The sequence below is a fragment of the Stegostoma tigrinum genome, chromosome 6 (genome assembly GCF_030684315.1).
Source record: "Stegostoma tigrinum isolate sSteTig4 chromosome 6, sSteTig4.hap1, whole genome shotgun sequence".
NCBI classification, from domain to species: domain Eukaryota; kingdom Metazoa; phylum Chordata; class Chondrichthyes; order Orectolobiformes; family Stegostomatidae; genus Stegostoma; species Stegostoma tigrinum.
In genome coordinates this window covers 64,586,490-64,609,043 of record NC_081359.1, presented here as the reverse complement: position 1 = coordinate 64,609,043, position 22,554 = coordinate 64,586,490, and the positions used below count along the sequence as shown (strand labels likewise).

General features: G+C 40.0%; 1 protein-coding gene across 6 annotated transcripts in view; it reads left to right on the top strand.

Moving 5' to 3' along the window:
* Positions 1-22,554, top strand: part of tgfbrap1 (transforming growth factor, beta receptor associated protein 1) — a 52,523-nt gene that overhangs the window by 349 nt on the left and 29,620 nt on the right. For 2 of the 6 annotated variants that reach the window (XM_048532294.2, XM_048532295.2), the window contains exon 2: positions 16,052-16,753. The exons of 1 other annotated variant lie outside the window; for it this stretch is intronic. In XM_048532294.2, the coding sequence (XP_048388251.1) occupies positions 16,069-16,753 (685 nt within the window). In that variant the 5' untranslated portion in view covers positions 16,052-16,068. 3 more of the 6 variants (XM_048532299.2, XM_048532297.2, XM_048532298.2) reach the window with 3 other exon arrangements.

The window sequence follows — 22,554 nt, the reverse complement described above, 5'->3', positions numbered from 1 at the left end:
GTAAGGAGAAGAAGCAGGGGAGGAGGGATTGGGTCACTGGGGGTGAGGGCCTGGCGATTAGAGATGTTTAAATCGACCATTGTCTGCAAGGGTTCTTGAGTGAAATGAACAGAGTTCGGTGCCACTTGGAGCAGAGTTAAAGGAACCGTCTGTTCACTATTCAGCGGCGATTAAGAAATCAGTTGTATTTCATGTTCGTAGGTGGCTCTTAACCATCTACAGAGAAATTTCTGGTGCTACAGGTCTGTTCTTTTACTGCATTCTACTTCCGTCTGGTGAGAAATCCCAATTATTATGACTATCAACAGCTTTGTTTGAAAACGCAAGCTGTCGTAGCCTCACTCCTCCTTCAGGTGTTAGTGAGAGAGGTCGCATCAGATGCAGAATTTATAAGTAAAAGATCAAAGACTTCACACGAATGATGAAGATATCTTAAACATATGATCATTACATCAGTGGTGTGATGGCCCCAGCAGCTGTTGTTTTGATCTTTTACTTAATAAATTTTGTGTCTGATGTTATCTCTGTCACTAACACCTGAAGGAGGAGTGAGGCTCTGAAAGCTTGCATTTTCAAATAAACCTGTTGGACGATAATCTAGTGTTGTGTGATATCTGACCTTGTCCACCCTAGTCCAACACCAGCATTTCCACATTAGGATTATCCATTCAGTAGCCTCCTAAGAGGATGAATAGAGAAATGGAAGTCCTACCCACAACAGATCTTTGATTAATATGATGTCACCCATAGTGTAGAACTTGTAGTCACTACAACACTTAAGATAATCTATTCTTAAGGAACAGGTGTAGATTTGGTTATGTTCTGTCCATTGTCTCCAATGGAAGATGAAGCCAGAGACTTTTGCTGTGGGATCAGTTCACTGATGTGTCATTCTGCAACTGCCATAGTTTGAGGTGGAGTTTATAGATTTGTTTTTGCCTTTTGGTAGAAATGTGTGTTTTAAGTATGTTATGGAAAGGAAGAAAACTGTTACTTGTATAATATGTCTCATTTTCTCTCAAACTGCTGAATGCATTTTAGAAGCTGGTGTCTGATGTTAGTGTGCAGCAGTGTCCCAGAAAGAGCTACCTGCTAGTGATCCAGATAATCTGCAGTTTTTTTTTGCTTGACTTTGGGGAAGGCTTAAACTAATTTGGCAGGAAGATGGAGTCAAGGAGGTAACATCAATTAATCAAAACAAGAAATTCAATGAATTTAGAGAAATGTAACATTGGAGTGAGAAATAAGCTTCAAGAGGAATCCGGGAATGATGAAATGTGATGAGGTCTAAATTAGATTTATTGAATTAAAACATAGTGTAAAACATTGGTGAGCTGTATGTGCAGAATATAATGTGGCAATAAAGGATTGTGCCTCAGTACAATTCTAGGACTGGGTCTTAACAATTTCTGGATAAATCTTTTCAGCAAAAGTAATGAGAGAAAGCAAAAGGGCTGGTAATATTGATTAAGGAGAATATTACTGTGCTGGTGAGCAAAGATGGCAAAGGAATCGGGGACAGAAGCATATTGGGTTAGAACTAGGAAACATTAGAGTTAGTATTACATTGTTAAGCATATTCTGTAAACCGTCAAATAGGAAAGATTGTCGAGAAAAGAAGTGTGTGGAGATTCTATAACGGGGGTTAAAAAGAGCATTTAATTATCCTGGTGGAGACCAGCATAGTAATAGTGTAGAGAGACGACAGGGAGAAGAATTTCTGAAGTGTGTTCAGGAGCATTTTCCAGATCAGTACATTGCTCGTCCAACAAGGAAAGAATATTAGAGATAATAGGAACTGCAGTTGCTGGAGAATCTGAGATAACAAAGTGTAGAGCTGGATTAACACAGCAGGCCAAGCAGCATCTTAGGAGCAGAAAGAGTATTACTAGCTGTTGGGAATGATTTGGTTCCAGTGCTTAAGTGTCAATTGCAGAACCTCTGGGATATCATACTTATCATACCCTAATGTTTATGTGAGCTATGAGAAATGATAGGGAGCAATCCAAAGTAAAAAGAATTATTTAAGGGAAAGACTTGTAAATTCTGCCCCAGGTAAACGGTAATCAAAGATCGATGAACAAAAATCTGATGGGACAATAGGCTGCCTTTAAAGACAAGATGGTTAGGGTAAAATCAATATTCTTGGAAGAGAGAATGGTATGAAAACACAAAGCTACAGCATGAGGAAAGGGAGAAAAAGATGCATGCAAAATGTTTAATAACACAAGAGAGAACAAGGATATCAAAGTTCAGAGGGAAAGTTACAAAGAAAATGTGAAGCAAAATTACGCTATGGAGGGTGTTCACAATGTGAAAGAGGGACTTTATTTCCATGAAGACTGGTGATGGCCACTCGTACTGACACTCATGAACAGATGTGTCTGTAGCAGGCACTTTGGTAAGGGTGACGTCAGGTATGTTTTTCTTTCTTTGGTTCAGTCACCTGTTGCAGACACAGTGTAGCAGCTTTGCAATTTAGGACATGACCAGCTCAATCTGAAATGCTGCTGCCAAGCCACTCTTGGTGGTGGACATTTGAAGTCACCCACCCATAGTATATTCTGTGCCCTTGCCACCCTCAGATCTTTCCTCCAAGTGTTGTTCACCATGGAGGAGTATTGATTCATAAGCTGAAGGAGGACAATACGTGGTAATCAGCGAGTTTCCTGACCATGTTTGCCCAAATGAGACTTTGTGATATGAAATCAGTGTTAATAACTCCTGCGGCAGCTCTCTCCCAACACAGTCACACTTGTTGAATTATACCTGACAGTCAGTGTCAGGCTGTTGCTTGACTCAAATGTGAGACAGCTGTCCCAATATTGGCACTAGACCTCAGATGGTAGTAAGGAGGACTTGGTATGGTTGACAAGGCTATTTTTGCTGCTATCAATGATAAATAGTCCTTCTGATTTCTTCTTTATTTGTTTGTTTAGACAGCTGCATGGCTTGCAAAGCCATTTCATAGGGCAGTTGAGAGTCATCCACACTGCTGTGGCTCTGGAGTTGCAAGTAGGCCAGACCAGGTGAGGATAGCAGATTTCCTTCCCTGATGAAAATGAATGAATCTTATGGGTTTTTCCCTGACAGTCAACAGTGATTTCGCGGTCATCATTAGATTCCTAATTCCAGATATTTATTGAATTCACATTCCACCAACTGCCATGATTCGGTTCTCCAGAATTTAGCTGAGTTTCTGGATTAATAATCTGGTGATAGTACCACTGGGCCATCACCTCCCCTGTAAATGTTAAGTCATAAAAGCAGAGGTCTGAGAGACTCTGGATGATCTAAAAATCAACAAAGGAAAATTGAACACGCTAACTGAGCTTCACGTATTCATCTGAGGATGCTGAGGTAAGTAATGATGCTAATTCCAATGATGTAATCTATCTTTGATACAGTTTGACTGCAAAGGACTAGAAAATGCAAATCTTGCACTCTTGTTCAAAAAGAATGTAATGGTAAACCCAACAACTATAGGCCAGTCAGTTTGACCTCAGTGATGGGAATGCTTTTGGAAACAATAACCTGAGAGAAAATTAAGACACTTCAGCAAGTACAGATTGAGCATGAAAGCCATCATAGACTTGTTAAAGACAAATCGTGTGTTTTGTTTTAGTGCAATGCAAATTGTTGTGCATTGACTTCCAAAAGGTCTGAGATAAAGTGACACAACAGGTTTATCATCAAAGGTACAGTTCATAGATTAGCAGGTTTAGTGACAATATAGATATGAAGTTGATTGAATGAAAGGAAACCAAGTTGGGGTAAACGGGTTGTTTCTTGGAATGGAGGAAGATACGTGGTCAGGTACCTCGGTGCTTAATATTAGGACATATGCCCTTTTTGTTTGGTCCGTACTAAGGACGTGAATCTGTGTACCTAAGGCAAAATTTGTAAATGACACAAAAACTTAATTGTAAAACATGACAAGGATGGAGATAGACTTTAAAGACAGAAAAAAGGTGGCAGACAACATTCAAAGCTAAGAAGTGTGAAGTGACTCATTTAAGCAGTGCAGAAAGGTGATACGAACCAAAGAGTACGTTTCTGATGGCGATGCTGGAATATGCAGTCTGGGTTTACTGAACTTTGAAGATGGCAGAACAGGTTGATAAGCTAGTTCATAAGACATATAGGATTCTGGGCTTTACAAATAAGGGCATAGAGTAGCAAAGCAAGGGAATTTATTAAATTTGTATAAAAGCATTGACTCCGCTTTTGGGCACATAGGAAGAATGCAAAGGCTTCATAGAGTGTATAAAAGCTTTACAAGGATGGTAAAGACAAGAAAGGCTTAGTTTTGAGGATAGATTGGAGAAGCTATGCAGCCTTCCTTAGAGAAGAGATTTGATTATTCAAAATCATGAAGGATCTGGACAGAAATTGTTCCTATTAACAGAAGGGTTGTGAAACATAGAGCATTGATTTAATTTGAAAGACAAAAGAACAAAAGGCTGCTATCAAAACCATGTGTACATAGTAAATGGTTGAAATCTGAAAAGTGCTGCCTGAGTGTGGTAAAAGCAGATTTAATCATGGTTTTCAAAAGCAAATTGACTAATTATATGGAACAAGTACATTTGCAAGGCCTCAGAAAAAAGGTTTGGGAGTGGGACTGGTCAAGCTACCCTTGCAGGGAGCAGACATGACAGGCTAAATTGCAGCTTCTTGTACTATAAACATTCTATGATTTATTTTTCCCCTCCCAATTTACACTGGTTGAGATATAAATGTTCTCAAGGCCACTGGGGAGAACTCACCTGATCTTCATGGTGTTATTAAATCTTTAACTTATACTTGAGAGGGCCTTTGTTTTCTTTCCAATCTGAAGATTCTAATAGTGTAACATTCCACTGCACTGAAGTGTCAACTCAGATTTTGTACTGAAATCTCTCTGGTTTAGGGTTTGAACTCATAATTTGACTCAAGGCAGTGAGTTTACAGCAAAGACAAGGAGACTTGTAACAGCAGATTTTTACTTTTTTTAAAATGAGCCTCCTCCTTCACTGATATTCCATAACCAGTACTGTTCTCAAATAATAAGGATGATGTCTGTGAAACTTCATGATTTAATAGCTTGTGACAGAAAATACTGAACAGTTTTGTCATATTAGATAACAAGGTGTAGAGCTGGATGAACACAGCAGGCCGAGCAGGAAAGCTGAAGTTTCAGAATGGTCTAGGCCCGAAACATCAGCTTGCCTGCTGTGTTCATCCAGCTCTCCACCTTGTTATCTCGGATTCTCCAGCATCTGCAGTTCCTACTATCTCTGAAACAGTTTTGTCATTTCGATTGTTTTAACATGAAGTTCAAGCGTAATATTAGAAGACATTGGCTGGAAGATCTCTTGCATTTGCTCTCGTTTGCTCATGATGTAGTACCAATGAAGTGGGAGCAGATTTGGGGAGTATATTGATTACTGACTGTGTAAACCTCCATTAAAGTGGATGCTGCAAGGATTATCTTACTCTAGTTTTGGACATGTGAGCATGGTGGTAAGTGAACAATTCTCACTAGCTTCAATAGGAAAAGAGCAGTGCTTTAGTTGATTTCGAGTGAAGCAGAGCGAAATGAATTCTTAGGTTGCTTTGAATGTGGTATGTTACATATTTTCCTACAAAGGCCCCAAGGGTGTGGATGCTAGTTTTCATTTATTTCTTGATTTATATTGATGCCAATCAAACAGCACAAAATATCAAAATAAACTTGTAGGAAATTTTTACAGCAGTTGGCAATAAAGTATTTTTTGCTGTGACTGGTGTTTAGGAGTGTTGTTTCTTTGTTCGTTCTGAATCTCATGACCCAGGAATCATGAAGACTTTACAGCTATATAACCTGGGCAAAAGAAACCTTTATTATATTACTGAAGCTAAGCTATGAGGGATGCTGACTTGCAGCTGTTTATTTATTTCTTTATAAGAATAAAAACTTTAGGCTTATAAGCAGTTCAGAAATAAAGTATGCTGTTCCAAAGGAGAAATCTGTAGGCGCATAACCAAAAGAAATGTATTCAGACTGGGTATTTAGGAATTTGTATGCCTCTACAAACAGGTTCTGTCTTATGAGTCTTGGAGAAAGAGCAGAAACCTGAGTTGAGGGGAATGCTGCAACACCAGTGATGGAGAAATTAAATATTGCAGGTATTTCCTGTTGAATATGGTGAGCTTCATCCTTGGTACATCCCTGAGTTTGGAAATTTTTATCACTGTTTCATGTGATGTGGGTGTTGCTGGCAAGGTCAACATTTGTTGCCCATCGCTATGTGTGCTTGAACTGAATGGCTTGACAGACCATTTCAGATGGCAGTTAAGAATCAACTACAAGGCTGTGGGTTCAGGGTCACTTGTAGGCCAGTTTGGACAAGGATGGCAGATCTCCTTCCCTAAAGGAAATTACAACAATCAGTTATAGTTGTCATGGTCAGCATTATTGAGACAAGATTACATTCAGACTTAATTCATTTTAAATTTGAACCCATGCCCCTGTAGCCTGGGCCTCTACATTGAGTGCGGTGATTCTACACCACTGTTTATATAGAACTTACTTTTATATCAGCTCCATTCACATTCCTGGATTGTTGTAAGTGCTTCACAGCATGAGAAGTAATTTCTGAACTGCTCACCAAAGTGATGAAGGGAAGCATGATGCAAACAGTTGCACTGCAGACTCCCATACAATATAATTAGATAAGCTGCCCTGATAGACTCAGCTGAGCTAACAGATCAGCACAAACTAAGAATGCCCCTAATTTATGAATGTTGCTCAGGATTTTTTTTTACATGGCAGCAACTTGAAGCTGAATCCAATATTTGGCACCATTGAGGGTGTTGTATTCCATCAGCACAGCCTTGAATACCTTTCTAGATTACTTACTTGAATGCAAGGTCTTCTGATTCAAATAAAAGTATTACATCTGAACCAAAGCTGACATAATTTAAGTTTCTATGTCCTGTCTCCCCTCTACCACTTGAAAAAAAGGGAAATGAACAATTAGAATCTCACTGCAAATGTATATTTTCTATCTTCTTTACGTGGACGGTTCCTTTTAATGCAGAAGTGCTGACTTTTTTGATGAATCAGAAATAAAAAAGAAAGATCATTTATGTAGGAAATCTTGCATGTGATTCATAAGCAGTAATCAGATAAAGTTTAATATGGCCAAATAAGAGAGTATTAAGATTAATGATTAAAGGTCTTAACCACAGAAGTAGGTTTTAAGGAGAGTTCTATAGAGAGCATCTATTTAGAGGGAATTGCAGAGCTTTAGGCCTGGATGTTTTGGGCATGGTGCCAGTGCTTGGGTGAGGGTTGGGTATTGGAATAAGGGATGGGCAAGAGATCCAAAACGGAGAAATGCAGAGTTCAAAGGGCGGTAGGATGGAGGCCATTAATGAGAGAGTGGGATTTGAACACTATAATGAGAATTCTAAATTCAAGTGATTGGTCTTCTGGGACCACTGTAAAACAGCAAGTTTGGGTGATGAGTGACAAGCACTGTGTATTGGTTAAATACAGGCAGCTGAATTTTTGATGAGCTCATGTGTAACATGTAGCAGTTAAGAGACTGGCCGGCAAAGTATTTGAATTATTGAGCCTGGAAGAAACAGAAGCTTTGTGGATGGATTCAGCTGCTGATAGTCTGAGCTATGGGTGGAAATGAGCAATGTTAAGGGAGTGGCAGTAGTCTTTTGTGATGGAAAGGATACGGAATTGGAAGCTCGACTCCAGGTCAAATAGGGGCTGAAGAAGGAATTTCCTTTCCATGGGCATATTATCTATGGTTTCTTGAAAGAAATCAGCATGATAGGCTGTCTTTTTGTCGTTGTTATGGCTTTATGGACACAATGATTGAAAATAAGTGCAGGCTGATTCTTGTTCAGAATTCTCTATTGACATTTTAACTCGAGGAACATTGCGCTGAAATAAATAACAGATGTTTGAATGTTAACAGGGGCCTCACAAGGTGGTTGGTGCTAAGACTATGTTGGGGGGTGGGGGAGGAAAAACAAAGAGAAACCAAAGTTTGCACTGGTTTTGAAATGTTCTTTTGTCACAAGGATTGTGGCTGTTAAAGCTACAGGATAGAGGTTTGATTACTCCCTGGCTATCCTCCCATTGTCAGCTTATTGAAAATTCAGAGAAATGAATCTGTGAGACGAATCAAGTAAATATTCCTTAAAGCCGACTGGAAGCTGTTTCATTGACTGGTGTCTTTAGATCTGGCCAGTTACATCCCACAGATTTTCTTTTATCTTGCAGTTTGCTTGTTTGTTTGTCTGTCTTTGAGAGTGAGACTCGAATCAGAGAAGATTGGGTTTAAATCATAGATGTTAAAAGACTACTTTGTTTAGATTTAATCCTCTAAATCTACTGTATTATTAATAAATTGTTAATTATTTGTAGAAGCTACAAACTTGGTGTCTGGTGTTAGTTATTCATAAACTCTGGTACTAGTTATTCTGAAAGTCTGGTTAGGAATCATTGAAGAAATTTTGAGGGCAAGTGAATATTGTAATTTCACTATTTTGTGATATGGAGATGCTGGTAATGGACTGGGATGGTCAAACTCAGTCACATGACATCAGTTTCTAGTCCAACAGGTTCATTTAAAATTCTGAACAAGCTTTCGCTGCGCTGCTCCTTCATCAGGTTAAATGGGAAGAGGCGCACAGGCACAGAATGTATAGGTCGAGAGATAATATCAAGATAATTCCAGGTAATTAAGAGTGTCAACAAATAAGTACAAATAATGTGAGTGGAGTGTTGACAAGCCAAGTTACAAGTTTTTGCAGGTGGTCAAGAGTATCAAACAGTGTGAGTAAAGTGTCAACAGCTGAATAAAGGGATGGCCTAGGAACTGATTAATTAAGGCAGGGAGATAATTACAAATAATCAAAAATTAGATGGTGCTAGAGACAAACCAAAAGGCTGGAATAACAGTTAACTATCAGAGTTGCGAGACAGCACATATTCATGTAGAGGCTGAAGGAGTTGAGGAATGCTATATCTTAACAACCTGCTGATGAGGAATTGCAGATCTCCTCACAGATGAAGAACGGAAAGTGGAACATCTGCTGCTGTAGAGAGATATAGTGAATAGCATGTGAAATTTGTGTGGCAGCACACGGAGTTTTGAGAAGCTCTGGTGTTCCATCAACAGGGATTTTACCTAGCCAGAATTGCATGAAGATGTGCTGTTTTGTACCATACTTGTCAAGTCGTAGGTAAATATCAAAATGAAATTAAACCAGCACCCCTGATTCCTGTGACAACACGGTATGGAATATATATGTTAACAAACTGAAATCGACTGCTTACCATCTGTAGCCCCAAGCACTTTTGAGAGATATCCTCAGACTTTCATGATCATGATCACCATTTGAACTAGTTTATGGTAATTAAATAAGAGGACCATTTAAAATGATTAGACATAAATTGTTAAGTTAGGGGAAAAAATTGAAACTTCATAGAATCCCTACGGTGTGGAAACAGGCCCTTCGGCCCAACAAGTCCGCACTGGACCTCAGAGCATGCCACCTAGACCCATCACCCATAACCCACCTAATCGACACCTCCCTGAACACTATGGGCAATTTAGCATGGCCAATCCACCTAGCCTGCATATCTTTGAACTGTGGGAGGAAACCGGAGCACCCAGAGGAAACCCACACAGACATGGGGAGAACGTGCAAACTTTGCACAGACAGTCGCCCAAGGCTGGAATCGAACCCGGATCCCTGGCACTGTGAGGTAGCAGTGCTAACCACTGTGCCACTCAGTGTTAAGAGCACGTGTTGAGAGATTAGATTACCTACAGTGTGGAAACAGGCCCTTCAGCCCAACAAGTCCCCCCTCCCCTTGAAGCATCCCACCCAGACCTATCCCCTTATAACCCACACACCCCTGAACACTATGGACAATTTAGCATGGCCAATCCACCTAGCCTGCACATCTTTGGACTGTGGGAGGAAACCGGCACACCCAGAGGAAATCTACGCAGACATGGGGAGAATGTGCAAACTCTGCACAGACAGTCGCCCCAGGCTGGAATCGAACCCGGCTTCCTGGCACTCTGAGGCTGCAGTGCTAACCACTGAGCCACCATGCCGCTCAGATAGTCTGAGAGTTGTGCAGGAACATCTGAGAAGTTCTTAAAATAAAATGAAAGAGTGGGCAGATGAGCATGCGACAACCATAAATTTCAAAGTAGGAGGTAGATTTTTGGTACTCTTACAAGGTGAGTCATAAAAAGCAAAATACAGTTGTCTTCATACAGCAATTAAAAAGGTTAGTAAGATAGCATATCCAATCATAGGAAAAAGAATCAATTATGTCATGTAAACCTGTTGAAACTGTACTAGTGTAGAGAAGACAGTGAGAAAATATAGGTGTAATGTAGTAAAGGAGGATAGAAGAAAGATGAGTGGAGAACAAATGGACAGTTCCCGAAGTGAACTTCCTACTATTAAATTAACATGCAGAGAAATTTAAAAATTTGGAGCACCGCATATAATTCTGGACACTCTGCTAAAGGAAGGATGTTATTAAATTGGAAAGGGCGCCCAAAAGGTTTGCAAGGACGTTACCAAAACTGGAGGTTTTGAGTCTTAAGAGAGGCTTGATATGCTTCGACTTTTCCCCTGAGGTGTAGGAGGCTGAGGAGTGACCTTTTTAGAGGTTTATAAAATCATGAAGAGTATCTGAGATAAATAGCCAAGGTCTTTTTCCCCTGAGAGGATTCCAAACCTAGAGGTTTAAAGTAAGAGGGGTAAGATTTAAAAAGGACTTGAGGGACATTGTTTTCACACAGTTTGGTGTGTATGTGGTAGAGAAAAGGGCAGAGGCAGGTACACTTGCAACATTTGGACATTTGTATGGGTATGTGGATAGGAAGGATTTGGAAGGAAAAGGGCTAATCGCAAGCAACTGGGACTAGTTCAGTTTAGGAAACCAGAACCTCAACCTGAGCTACAAATCTTCTCAAAACTCGTTAGGAAACCTGGTCAGCGTGGACTAGTTGGATTGAAGAGCCTTTTTCCATGCTGTATGACTCCATAACTTTATGACTGATTTAGACACTGTGTATTTTCCTGTCTGGAGAAAGATCAACAGAGACAAAAGGTGCGATTGCTCAGGAAGTACGAAGAAGTTTGCAAAGATATACCTGGATATCCCACTTTAATCAAACCTGAGGTTAATGTAGTTAGTGCAGAACCCATATTGGTTCAAGCCAAAGGAACACAGGAAATTCAATGCATGCTGTGGAATCGATTGATTGAACCAAGCAAGAATAATTAGGAGTTCTCCTGCAGTATTGGTTCCTAAACCAGACACTCGATTAGATTATGTTTTGATGATAAGAAAGTAAATATGGCCACAAAGGTGGATTCATACCCTTTTCCCAAACAAGAAGATTGCATTGGTAGAGTTGGTAGTGCAATATTCTTATGAAAATTAATTTGTTAAAAGGACACAGGCAAGGTACCATTGACAACAAGAGCTCAGGAAATTTTCATTTTTGTTATGGATTGTATCAACATTGGGTTATGTCATTTGGATTTAGGAATGTCCCAGCCACATTTCACTGTTTAAAGAATAGAGTTATTGCTGGAAAACCTAATTGCATAGTCTCCTTGAATGACATCATACTTTGTAGTGTTACGTGGAAGGCTGTTGGCAAATTGTTTACACAGTTACAGTCAGCTGGGTTGGTGCGAAGTCTAGTAAAAAGTGAATTTGCAAAAGCCAAGGAGACCTATTTAGGACATGCAGCACAGAATAAGTGTCATCTAGAAGAGGAAAATTAAGAGCTTTAATTTACCTCGCCACCCGAAAAACAAAATGAGGTATAATAAGGATTTTGGGACTTTGAATCTTATTGAAAGTTTGCACCTCATCTTTTTTAGTATAGTGGTGATACCCTCGACCAAGTGGTTGTGAAAACAGACAAAGATGGCATGGTCAACAGAAGAGCTTTACTTATTAAAAATCTAACGAATATGGAGGAGAAAGAAAGTATGTGGAATTAAGAAACATAATTTTACAGAATCATCAATGTCATAATGCAGAAGGACACTATTCAATCTGTATGAATGGGAGGAATGGGTTTGAGGGCCCAAATGGTTTGCTTCTGTCACTGTTCCATCAGGATAAGAATCAGCTGGTTATTCACCAGTGTACACTGCGGCTGAGTCCAAGAGACTGTATGCAGTGGTTGTATCCTATTATTGGCATGTAAGTCGACAGCCAAATCATATCAGCCTACTCTGTTCTCAACACAATAAAAATTAAAATAATCAATGACACTCAAAATTGCCCAGTGGTTCCTGACCAGATTTTCTGAATAATACCAGTTGTTCTGTATCCAGATACCAACTTTATTGTTGAAATCCCACATACTCTAGAGTGATGTTAATTACCATCTCTAAACAGGTTTGTTATAAATATCTGCAACTGAGTCTAGTTGCCTAATTGCAGATATGTTTGACAGCATGATTGCTATCTGACTTCGTGGATCATAGATTCCCTACAGTGTGGAAACAGGCCCTTTGGCTCAACAAGCCCACTTTGACACTCAGAGCATTCCACCCAGGCTCATTCCCCCTATAATCCACCTAATCTACACATCCCTGAACACTATGGGCAATTTAGCATGGCCAATCCACCTAGCCTGCACATCTTTGGCCTGTGGGAGGAAACCGGAGCACCGACAAGAAACCCATGCAGACACTGGGAGAATACACAAATTCCACACAGACAGTGGCCCAAGGGTGGAATCGAACCCAGGTCCCTGGTGCTGTGAAGCAGCAGTGCTAACCACTGTGCCACCCTGCCAACTTAAATAAGCTAATTGAACTCTGAAAAGGAATTGTATCCTGGACTCTCCTTGTTTGTATAGTTGAGCTTTGCAGGACATGTACTTATTAATTACTTAACGGAATGGCAAAAATTCATAGAATAGTACAGCGCAGCAAAACTGTTTGGCCCACCATGTCAGCACTGACCATGATGCCAATCTAAACTAATCGCATCTGCCTGCTTGTGGTCTATATTCTTCTCTTCCCTGTCTATGTGTTTGTCCAAAAGCCTCCTAATTGCTGCTATTGTATCTGCTTCTACCACCAGCTCTGGCAGTGCATTCTACACAGCTACCCCCTTCTGTTTAACAAAAATACTTGCCTTGCAATCTCCTTTAAACTTTTTCCATCTCACCTTAAACCAATTCCCTCATCGTATTTGTAGTCTCCATCTTGGGAAGCAGACTCTGACTATTCACCTTCTGTGTACCTTCCTTAGTTTTATATACTTTTGTCAAGTCACTCATCAGCCTCTGCTCCAGTGGAAACAAACCAAGTATGTCCAACATCTCCTTACAACTGACGTACTCCAATCCAGGCAAAATCCTGTTTTTCACTCTCTTCAAAATCTCCATATCTTTCCCAAAGTTGTTGACCAAAACTGCAAATAATACTCCAAATGTGACCTAACCAAATTTTATAAAGCTGTAACAAGACTTGCCAACTTTTATACTCAGTGGCCTGACTGATGAAGGCAAGCAAGCCATATGCTTTCTTTCCTACCTTTTCCACTTGTTGCTACTTCTAGGGAGCTACAGACTTGCACCCCAAGATCCGTCTGTATGTTAATGCTCCCTGGGATCCTGCCATTTACTGTTTATTTTCCTCTTATATTTGACCTCCCAAAATGCATTACCTCACACTTGTCCAGGTTTAAAAGCCATCTACTATTTCTTCACTCAATTTTTCAACTGATCTATACCTTTCTGTATCCATTGATAACCATCCTTATTATCTGCGCATTATCCACAGTTCTACCAGTTTTTGTGTCATCTGCAGATTTTCCAATCAGACCACATACATTCCCATCCAAATCATTTATATAAAAGTTACAAACAACAGAAGTCCTAGCTCTGATCACAGACATCCAGTTAGAAAAGCGCCCCTCCACAAGTGCCCTCTTCACTCAAAAACATTTGTAACTAAGTGTTTCAGCATGTTGCGAAGATTTTATTACAGTGGAATTCCGATGTAGATTGCACTGATTTGATATCTAGCATTCAATTTCACAACACTGTTGGCATTGACTTAAAGGTTGTCAGAACAGTTATATGGGCTTTTTCATCAAAGGTGTATATTGACCCATTACTGTCATTTATATCACAGATTGTTTTTTACATCATATTTATTGGGGAAAATGATAATTTTTAAAATTGTTGCCAGATGGTCTGGTCAGTGGTGAGACTTTGTCTTTTTGTTCTCACTAGTGAGTTCAACACATGGGAGAGCTGAAGAAAAAATGGTTCAGGTCTGTAAGGGATTTACCGTGAATAATTTTGAATTAAAGTAGTACAATAAGAACATAAGACCTAGGAGCAGGAGTAGGCCATCTGGCCCCTCGAGCCTGCCCCGCCATTTAATAAGATCATGGCTGATCTTTTTGAGACTTAGCTCCACTTACCCACCCACTCGCCATAACCTTTAATTCCTTTACTGTTCAAAAATGTATCTAGCCTTGCTTCAAAAACATTCAGTGAGGTAACTCCAGCCACTTCACTGGACAGGGAATTCCACAGATTCACAACCCTTTGGGTGAAGAAGTTCCTCCTGACCTCAATCCTACATCTGCTTCCCTTTATTTTGAGGCGATGCCCTCTAGTCCTAGTCTCACCTGCTAGTGGAAACAACTCCCTGCCTCCACTTTATCTATTCCTTTCTTAATCATATACGTTTCTATAAGATCTCCCCTCATTCTTCTGAATTCCAATGAGTATAAGCCCAGTCTACTCAATCTCTCCTCATAATCTAACCCTGTCAACTCTGGAATCAACCGTGTCAATCTCCTCTGCAGCCTCTCCAATGCTAGTATATCTCTTCTCAAGTAAGGAGACCAAAACTGCACACAGTACTCCAGGTGTGGCCTCACCAGGACCCTGTACAGCTGCAGCATAGCCTCCCTGTTTTTAAACTCCATCTTTCAGACAAAATTCCATTTGCCTTTTTAATCACCTGCCGCACCTGCACTCTCACCTTCAGCGATTCATGCACAAGGACACCCAAGTCCTTTTGCACAGCAGCATGCTGCAATTTTTTACCATTTAAAACATGGTCCATTTTGCTGTTATTCCTACCAAAGTGGATGACCTCACACTTATCAACATTGTACTCCATCTGCCAGACCTTTGCCCACTCACTTAGACTATCTATATCCCTCTGTAGACTTTGTGTCTTCTGCACACTTTGCTCTACCTTAGTGTCGTCTGCAAATTTTGACACACCATACTTAGATTGAGTTGGGGACTATGTAAATATCTAATTAAACAACAATGACTGAACCATAAGTTAGCAAATGCTCAAGCATAGCGATATTGTTGGAGTATTAACACTACATCTGTGATATCTATAGCACAAGCATGCATAAACTTCCAATTACTTCTCCAGCTAGAATGATTATTCTGATGGGGCAAAAGAAAATCAGTTAATCATGCTGATTTGGAAGAAACAATGAAAGATTTACATATTCAGATTCCTTTAGTGGGCCATGCTTGGTTGATTTCCTTCCAATCATAAATTGTCACATCATCTTGGAATTGGATCAATGTCAGAGAGATTTTGCCTGCCATTAATTACCTAACACACTCACCCATTTGTTCTACTGTTTCATCTAATGTCAAAGATGTGATTAAGGTCTGCTGTGGACGACTGGTGCATTAAATCGCCATGTTACCAAAATCGGAGGTTCCATAACTAACACCATGCTGGATAGTTACCAAATGCGCTAATACAGTTACCATTTCTACTGTTGTTCCAGTTCTGTTGAAGTGCTTTAGATACTGCTTTTGCAAGAATTGTACCACAGGATGATCCTCTATTTTTTACTGACTCCGGGTACCTTACAGAATTCATTTAATTCAATGTCAAGAAAATATAACTAAGGTGATGATAATTCCTGGAGGGTTAGACAGTCTGTTGTTTTGATGATGCATGAGATGTATGATTCATTGTATTTTTGTCCTCTTTTTAGATGACTGAGAAGTCACAATGAGTGTAAAGGCATTTGAACTTGTTCCTGTGCTTGGACAGGATCTGCTGATAGGAGACAAATCTTGGATTTCTGTTGATTGCATTGAATGTTGTGGGAAGAACCTTTATGTAGCTACAAATGACTGCTGTATCTATCGCTTTAAATTGGAAGAGAAAGCTGCCGCCTCCGGGAGACTTGCGTTTACTCCAACAAAACAACTACACAAGTATCTAGGGGTAAAAAAAGCTGTGAATGAGCTGAAGGCAGCTTCTGCTTTGAACAGGCTATTGGTTTTATGTGACAATATTGTAGTTCTAATGGATATGATCAGCCTGGAGCCTGTACCATCGGGAGCTAAAATCAAAGGAATAACTGCATTTGTTGTGAACGAGAACCCAGTGACTGGAGACCCCTTCTGTATTGAGGTTTGTGCCATTTCACTGAAGCGGAAAACTGTACAGATGTACACAGTACATGAGGACCATGTTCAGTTAATAAAAGAAATCTCTACACCGGAGCAGCCAGTTGCTATGGCTGTGGATGGGTACTTTCTTTGCTTGGCAATGAGCACACAATATATTATTTTGAGTTATAACACCGGAACTTCACAGGACCTGTTTCCATATAATAGTGAGGACAAACAACCGATTGTGAAGCGGATTGGTCGAGAGGAATTTCTGTTAGCTGGTCCAGGTGCATTGGGTAAGTTTATTGTGATACTCAGTGTCGTTTGGTGTATATGATTTATTGCTACAAAACTAATGTGGTTTTTAATTATCCCAGAGGAGTGGTGAATAGACCATCCATTTCAAAAATTGCTGCCAGTTTCAAACCCAAAATGTATTGTAAGAGCACATGATTCTCAATCACTCAAAAGCCAAGTAGAGAGCAAGTACGGCAGGGGGATTACATGAAGGGACTTTTGAGGTTTAAAAAAATACAGCTGTTTCTGTATTAAGTGAACCAGAGAAGATAGGATCTTATTTTAAGGATATTAAGAAAAAATTCCATTTAACTTGCTAAATACACCAGTTCTGCTACCAAGCCTTGATATATAGCAGGATTTTCTGCACAGTGTGCTCAGGTGGAAGATATCTAATTTCAGTGTTTCAAAGGAATCGGGTAGAATAGGTAAAACAATAGATGATTTCAAGGAGGCAGTAATTCAGGCGGACTCAAATAATTCCTATGGACGAGGAGGACATCTAGGCTAACGTTCTGTAAAGTCTAAAGGCATTTTAAACTATGATACACAAGGTTCATTTGCAACAGGATATCTTGCTGCATATGTTGTGCAGTGTGTAACTGAAAAGGAAATAAGGATACAAAGTGGGTTTATAGTTCCAATTAAGATGTGGATGCTTTGTAGAGGGTTCAGAGGAGGTTTACCAGGATGCTGCCTGGACTGGAGGGCTTATCTTATGAAGAGAGGTTGACTGAGCTCGGTCTCTTTTCATTGGAGAAAAGGAGGAGGAGAGGGGACCTAATTGAGGTATACAAGATAATGAGAGGCATAGATAGAGTTGATAGCCAGAGACTATTTCCCAGGGCAGAAATGGCTAGCACGAGGGGTCATAGTTTTAAGCTGGTTGGTGGAAAGTATAGAGGGGATGTCAGAGGCAGGTTCTTTACGCAGAGAGTTGTGAGAGCATGGAATGCGTTGCCAGCAGCAGTTGTGGAAGCAAGGTCATTGGGGTCATTTAAGAGACTGCTGGACATGTATATGGTCACAGAAATTTGAGGGTGCATACATGAGGATCAATGGTCGGCACAACATTGTGGGCTGAAGGGCCTGTTCTGTGCTATACTGTTCTATGTTCTATGTAAATTTTTATATTCGCTTGGAATAACAGATTAAAAATTGACAGTCCACACTGATTAGTTAAAAGCAGACGTCATGTCTAAAAAATTTGAATCTCTGCCAACTCTCCTTGATTATATCAAAGCTTTCTAAGCATCTGTTTTTTTTTCTTTCCCCTCAATTTTTGGCTTATCCTTATTTGTGACAGTGTCAGTTTGGGCACCCATGGTATGAGGCAGTTAGATGCCCATGGTGTGGGCCTGGTCAGATACTGTGTGGGTAGAGTTCAGTTTTATAATTAGCTAGGAGTTACAACCAGTTTAAATCCTGTAACTTCCCCTTTGTAAGTACCCACGTAATTAACAATGGGGATGTTTTCAGAAGGTTCAGGTGCAAAGCAATTCCTTTCAGCAGGTTTCAAATGCCGAGGCAACTACTATGCAGTCAGGCCATCAGAACTTCCAAGAGATCTGGATGCACATCCTTCAGGGTCCACCCAGTCTCTAACGTTCTGGAAACCAAAAGTTCTAAACCGTAGTGTCTAGCATCTTAGTTATCACTGATCAACTGATATGCCTTTAGTTACTAGGAATGTCCTTCCACCCTATTTTGAATATATGTAAAATTTTCTACTTTCCAATCTTTGACACCACGTCACTATCACAGGAAGTCTTTCTACGACCTCTATTCCACTCTATTCCCACGTCCCTCGCTGGGAAGGTAGTCATTCAGGCTAGGTGTTTCTACTCTGAGCAAAGCCAGGTATTTCTAAAAGATGCTAAAGGTCTATTTTCACTCTGTCCATTTATCCTTACCCACTCACTTTACTCACTTTGGTTATCACTGGAGCAAAATGTACATGAAATAATCTAGCTTTGCCCTGTGCCTCTAAGGGATACACCCTGCAACACTGCCCATTTGCTATATACATTAGTCTAGAAATTTTCAGTGTTTCATGCCACTCCTCCCCTGCTGGCCACCTGTTTTATCGTTTTTTTTTTTCCCCTCCCCTCTGGCGCTGTCTGTCCCTCTCGCGCTCTGCTTTCTGCTTCTGTTCATCTAGAACTGAGTTTCTGGAAAACCTTTGCATATCTCTGAAAGAGAGCGTTCAACGGTTGTATTTTATTTTGCCTGCAGACTATGAGATTGTGTTTTTAGTTTTACATGCATATTTTCATGTTTGGTCAAATGCTGCTACATTATTTGTACATTTCCTACTGACACATTTAGGAGTTCCTGTTTGTGTATTGAGGGAGTGAAAAGGCTGATCAGTGTAGTGAAAGCTATGAAAACAGGATGATTTAGATTTTGTCAGCATTTTCCTTTTGTTATCTGCCATGCCATGCTGAAGGAAAGGATTTGAAGTCATTTCCTTCATTCATTGAATGAAAATAGGGTCAGGAAAACATCATTTGGCTCTGATGTGCCATTCAATATGATCACGGCTGTTCATCCAACTCAGTCCCCTGTATTCACTTTCTCCCTGTACTGTCTTGATCTCTTTATCCCCAAGAATATAGCTAACGCATTTTTGAAAACGGTGAATGTTTTTGGTCTCAAACACTTCTTGTAGCAGAGAATTCCACAGGCTGACCACTCTCTGAATGAGGCAATTTATCTTCTCTGTCATAAATGGTGCTTTAATTTTTAGGGTCAGCGAGATAGGCTGCAATTTTTTTCTCTTATTTCTGTGCATGTTTCTAATTTGCAATCTTATGCATTAATCAGGCTAATAAATGTACAAAATTTTGAGAGTCAGGAATGTATTCAATTACATAAAAGAAATGGTAACCCTTGGACAATAGCAGAACCTCTTGGAGCGATTGATTATTGCCCAGACAAAATAAATGTTTCCACTGATTATTCATTATTGTCTCAGACAAAAGTAGCCTGAGCACTGCATTTGTATTCCCAAATATGACCAGCTATACTTGGCCTTTCAATCCTAGAATAATAGAAAAGTGTAGCTTTTAGTAACACATAACGTTCAGTGTGAATGTATATGGTACTAAGACTTTGAAGCAGTCTGCAGCAGTCAAAGATACAAATGAAGAAGGATTCAAGCTGTCTTAATATAGGTGATATTGACTTAAACTTGCAATATGTGGACACAAATGTGAAAGTTACTTCTGCTGTAGCTAAAAGCTATGAGTTGCAGGAGGAGATTGTGTGCCTGCATCTTTTTGATGAGCCTTCAATATTTGGGGCTGTGTTGTAATTCTCCGCCATAACTATGCTAATCATGCCTTCTTGACTTTAATGGTTGTACGGAACATACTTCAGGTCAGGCAAAAATTGTGTTTTTGACAAGAGATACCTCCCTTTATCTTTACTCTCAGATGGGAGGGTCAGCTGTGAGGAGGATGCAGATATGTGATTTGGACAAGTTGAGTGAATGGGCATATGCATGCCAGATGAAGTATAATGTGGACAAATTGATAGCGCAAACAGGAAGGCAGATTATTATTTGAATGTCAATAGGTGGGGAAAAGGGGAGGCAGGAAGAATGTTCTGGCTATGGAGAGGATGTAACAAATTTTTGGCTGTCTGTTTACTGGAATGCCTGTACAAGAAAGACTGGATTATTTACTGTACACTGTACAAATACCATACTGGCTGGAGTTTAGAAGAATGAAGGAGGATCTCATAGAAATCCATGAAATTCTAACAGGACTAGACGGATGGTAGACGTAGGAATGATGTTCCCAATATCCAGAACCGGGGCCGCAGTTTAAGGATACGGATAGGCCATTTAGGACAGAGATGAGGATAAGTTGCTTCATCCAGAGTAGTCAGCCTGTGAAATTTTCTGCTACAAAAAGTGATTGAGGCCAAAAAACATTGAATGTTTTCAAAAGGGAGTTGGATATGATCTTGGGAATAGAGCGATCAGAAAGTACGAGGAGCAAGTGGGAACAGGAAACTAATTTAAATGAACAGCCGTGATCCTGTTGAATGGTAGAGCAAAGCCAAATGATGTACTCCTCCTCCTATTTTCAATGTTTCAGTATAGTCTCATGCCACTCCTCCACTGCTGGCTATGTGTTTTCTTCCTAGCAGCTCCCCAAGTAAATCTATATATCACCATTTATTTTTCTACTCGCTGTTCCATTCATTTAGAACTAAGATTCTGGAAAACATTTGCATAACTTCTAAAGGCAGTATTTAGTGCTTATAATTCATTTTGCCTGCAGAATATGAGGTTGTATTTTCAGTTTTATGCATGTTTAGTCAATTGTTGCTACATTATTTCCACTGACACATTTAGGAGTTCCTGTTTGTGTATTGAGGGAGTTAGAAGGCTGATCAGTGTAGTGGAAGCCATGAAAACAGGATGACTTGCGTTTTGTCAGAATTTTTCATTTTGTTATCTGGGATGCTATGCTGAAGGGAAGGACTTGAAGTCACTGCCCTCATTCAGTGAAATGTGGCACTATGTATCACATGGAACATTGGAGTTGAAGTGCGATATATTTTAATGTTGACAAGAATTGATTAACATTAAACGTCAGTAATCATAACCTTCTATAAATGTAAATCGCACTTCCTACATAAATTTATGTTTTGATAAAATATTCTAGGATTTCCATACAATTAATTTATTGACAAAGCTCCTGGTAACATTTCTTTCATTAGGATGATGGTATCACAAATTATGTAACAGGCCCTAGCAAAAACCATTGGCTGGACTAACTGAAGAAGTTGATGTTTTCCCTCTATCTTCTGAAATGTTTTACTCCTGGTTATTACTCCCTGTGCCATACGCAAGTGTCTATTGAGATAGGAGGGGAAGACTCATGAATGTTCAGCTGGAGCGTTTGTGCTGGAGATTTGTGCTTTAGATTTCTGGGACTTCACAAGTCCAGTCTCCCCTAGAACCAGTCCTGTTGTCTGGATGTTTTGCACCTGAAAAGAACTGGGACTGAATTCCTGCTGGGTGTTTTACTAGTTATATTGAGGAAAGCTATAACTAACTCACTGGGGATGCGGTAACCAGGGGATAGCATCAGAGAGGAATAACAAGTGAACAGAATACTGTTTGGGGTGGCGGGGGCAAGTGAGTGGTGATGCAAAGAGCATTAGATTAGAGAATAGTATGTCAATAGGTGGGGTCAGAGGAAGGGACAAAGTTATAAAATCTATATCAGGGTTCCTCTGCATGTATCATGGCCTGATAAGATTGGCGAGTTATAGGCACAGATTGCGAAGTGGAAATATAATGTTATGGTTAGAAGAGACCTGGCTCAAGGAAGGGTAGATGTTAAGTATTCCAGGACATAGTTTGTTCAGGGGAGATAAGGAGCTAAAATGAAGAAAGGTGGTGGTATTACAGAAAGAGCGCATTGTAGTTCTGGCAAAACAGGATGCCTGAGGGGTTAAGGATTGAATTGATTTGGCTAGAACAAAAAGGTGCAATTACGTTGCTCATTGTAGTGTACAGCCTACAAACTATTGGGAAAGATGCAGTGTATCAAATTTGCCAAGAAATTATAGAGAAGTGCAAGCACTGTAGTTATAATAGGGGATATTAATTATCCAGATATGGGCAGGAAAAGTCGTACTGGAAATGACAGAGGTGCAAGAGTTCTAGAGTGTATTCAAGAGAACTTTCTATGGCAATATGTTTTTGGTGCAACATGAAATGAAGTACTGCTGGACCTAGTTCTTGGGAAGAAGGTGGACCAAGCGTAAGTGGGAGAAC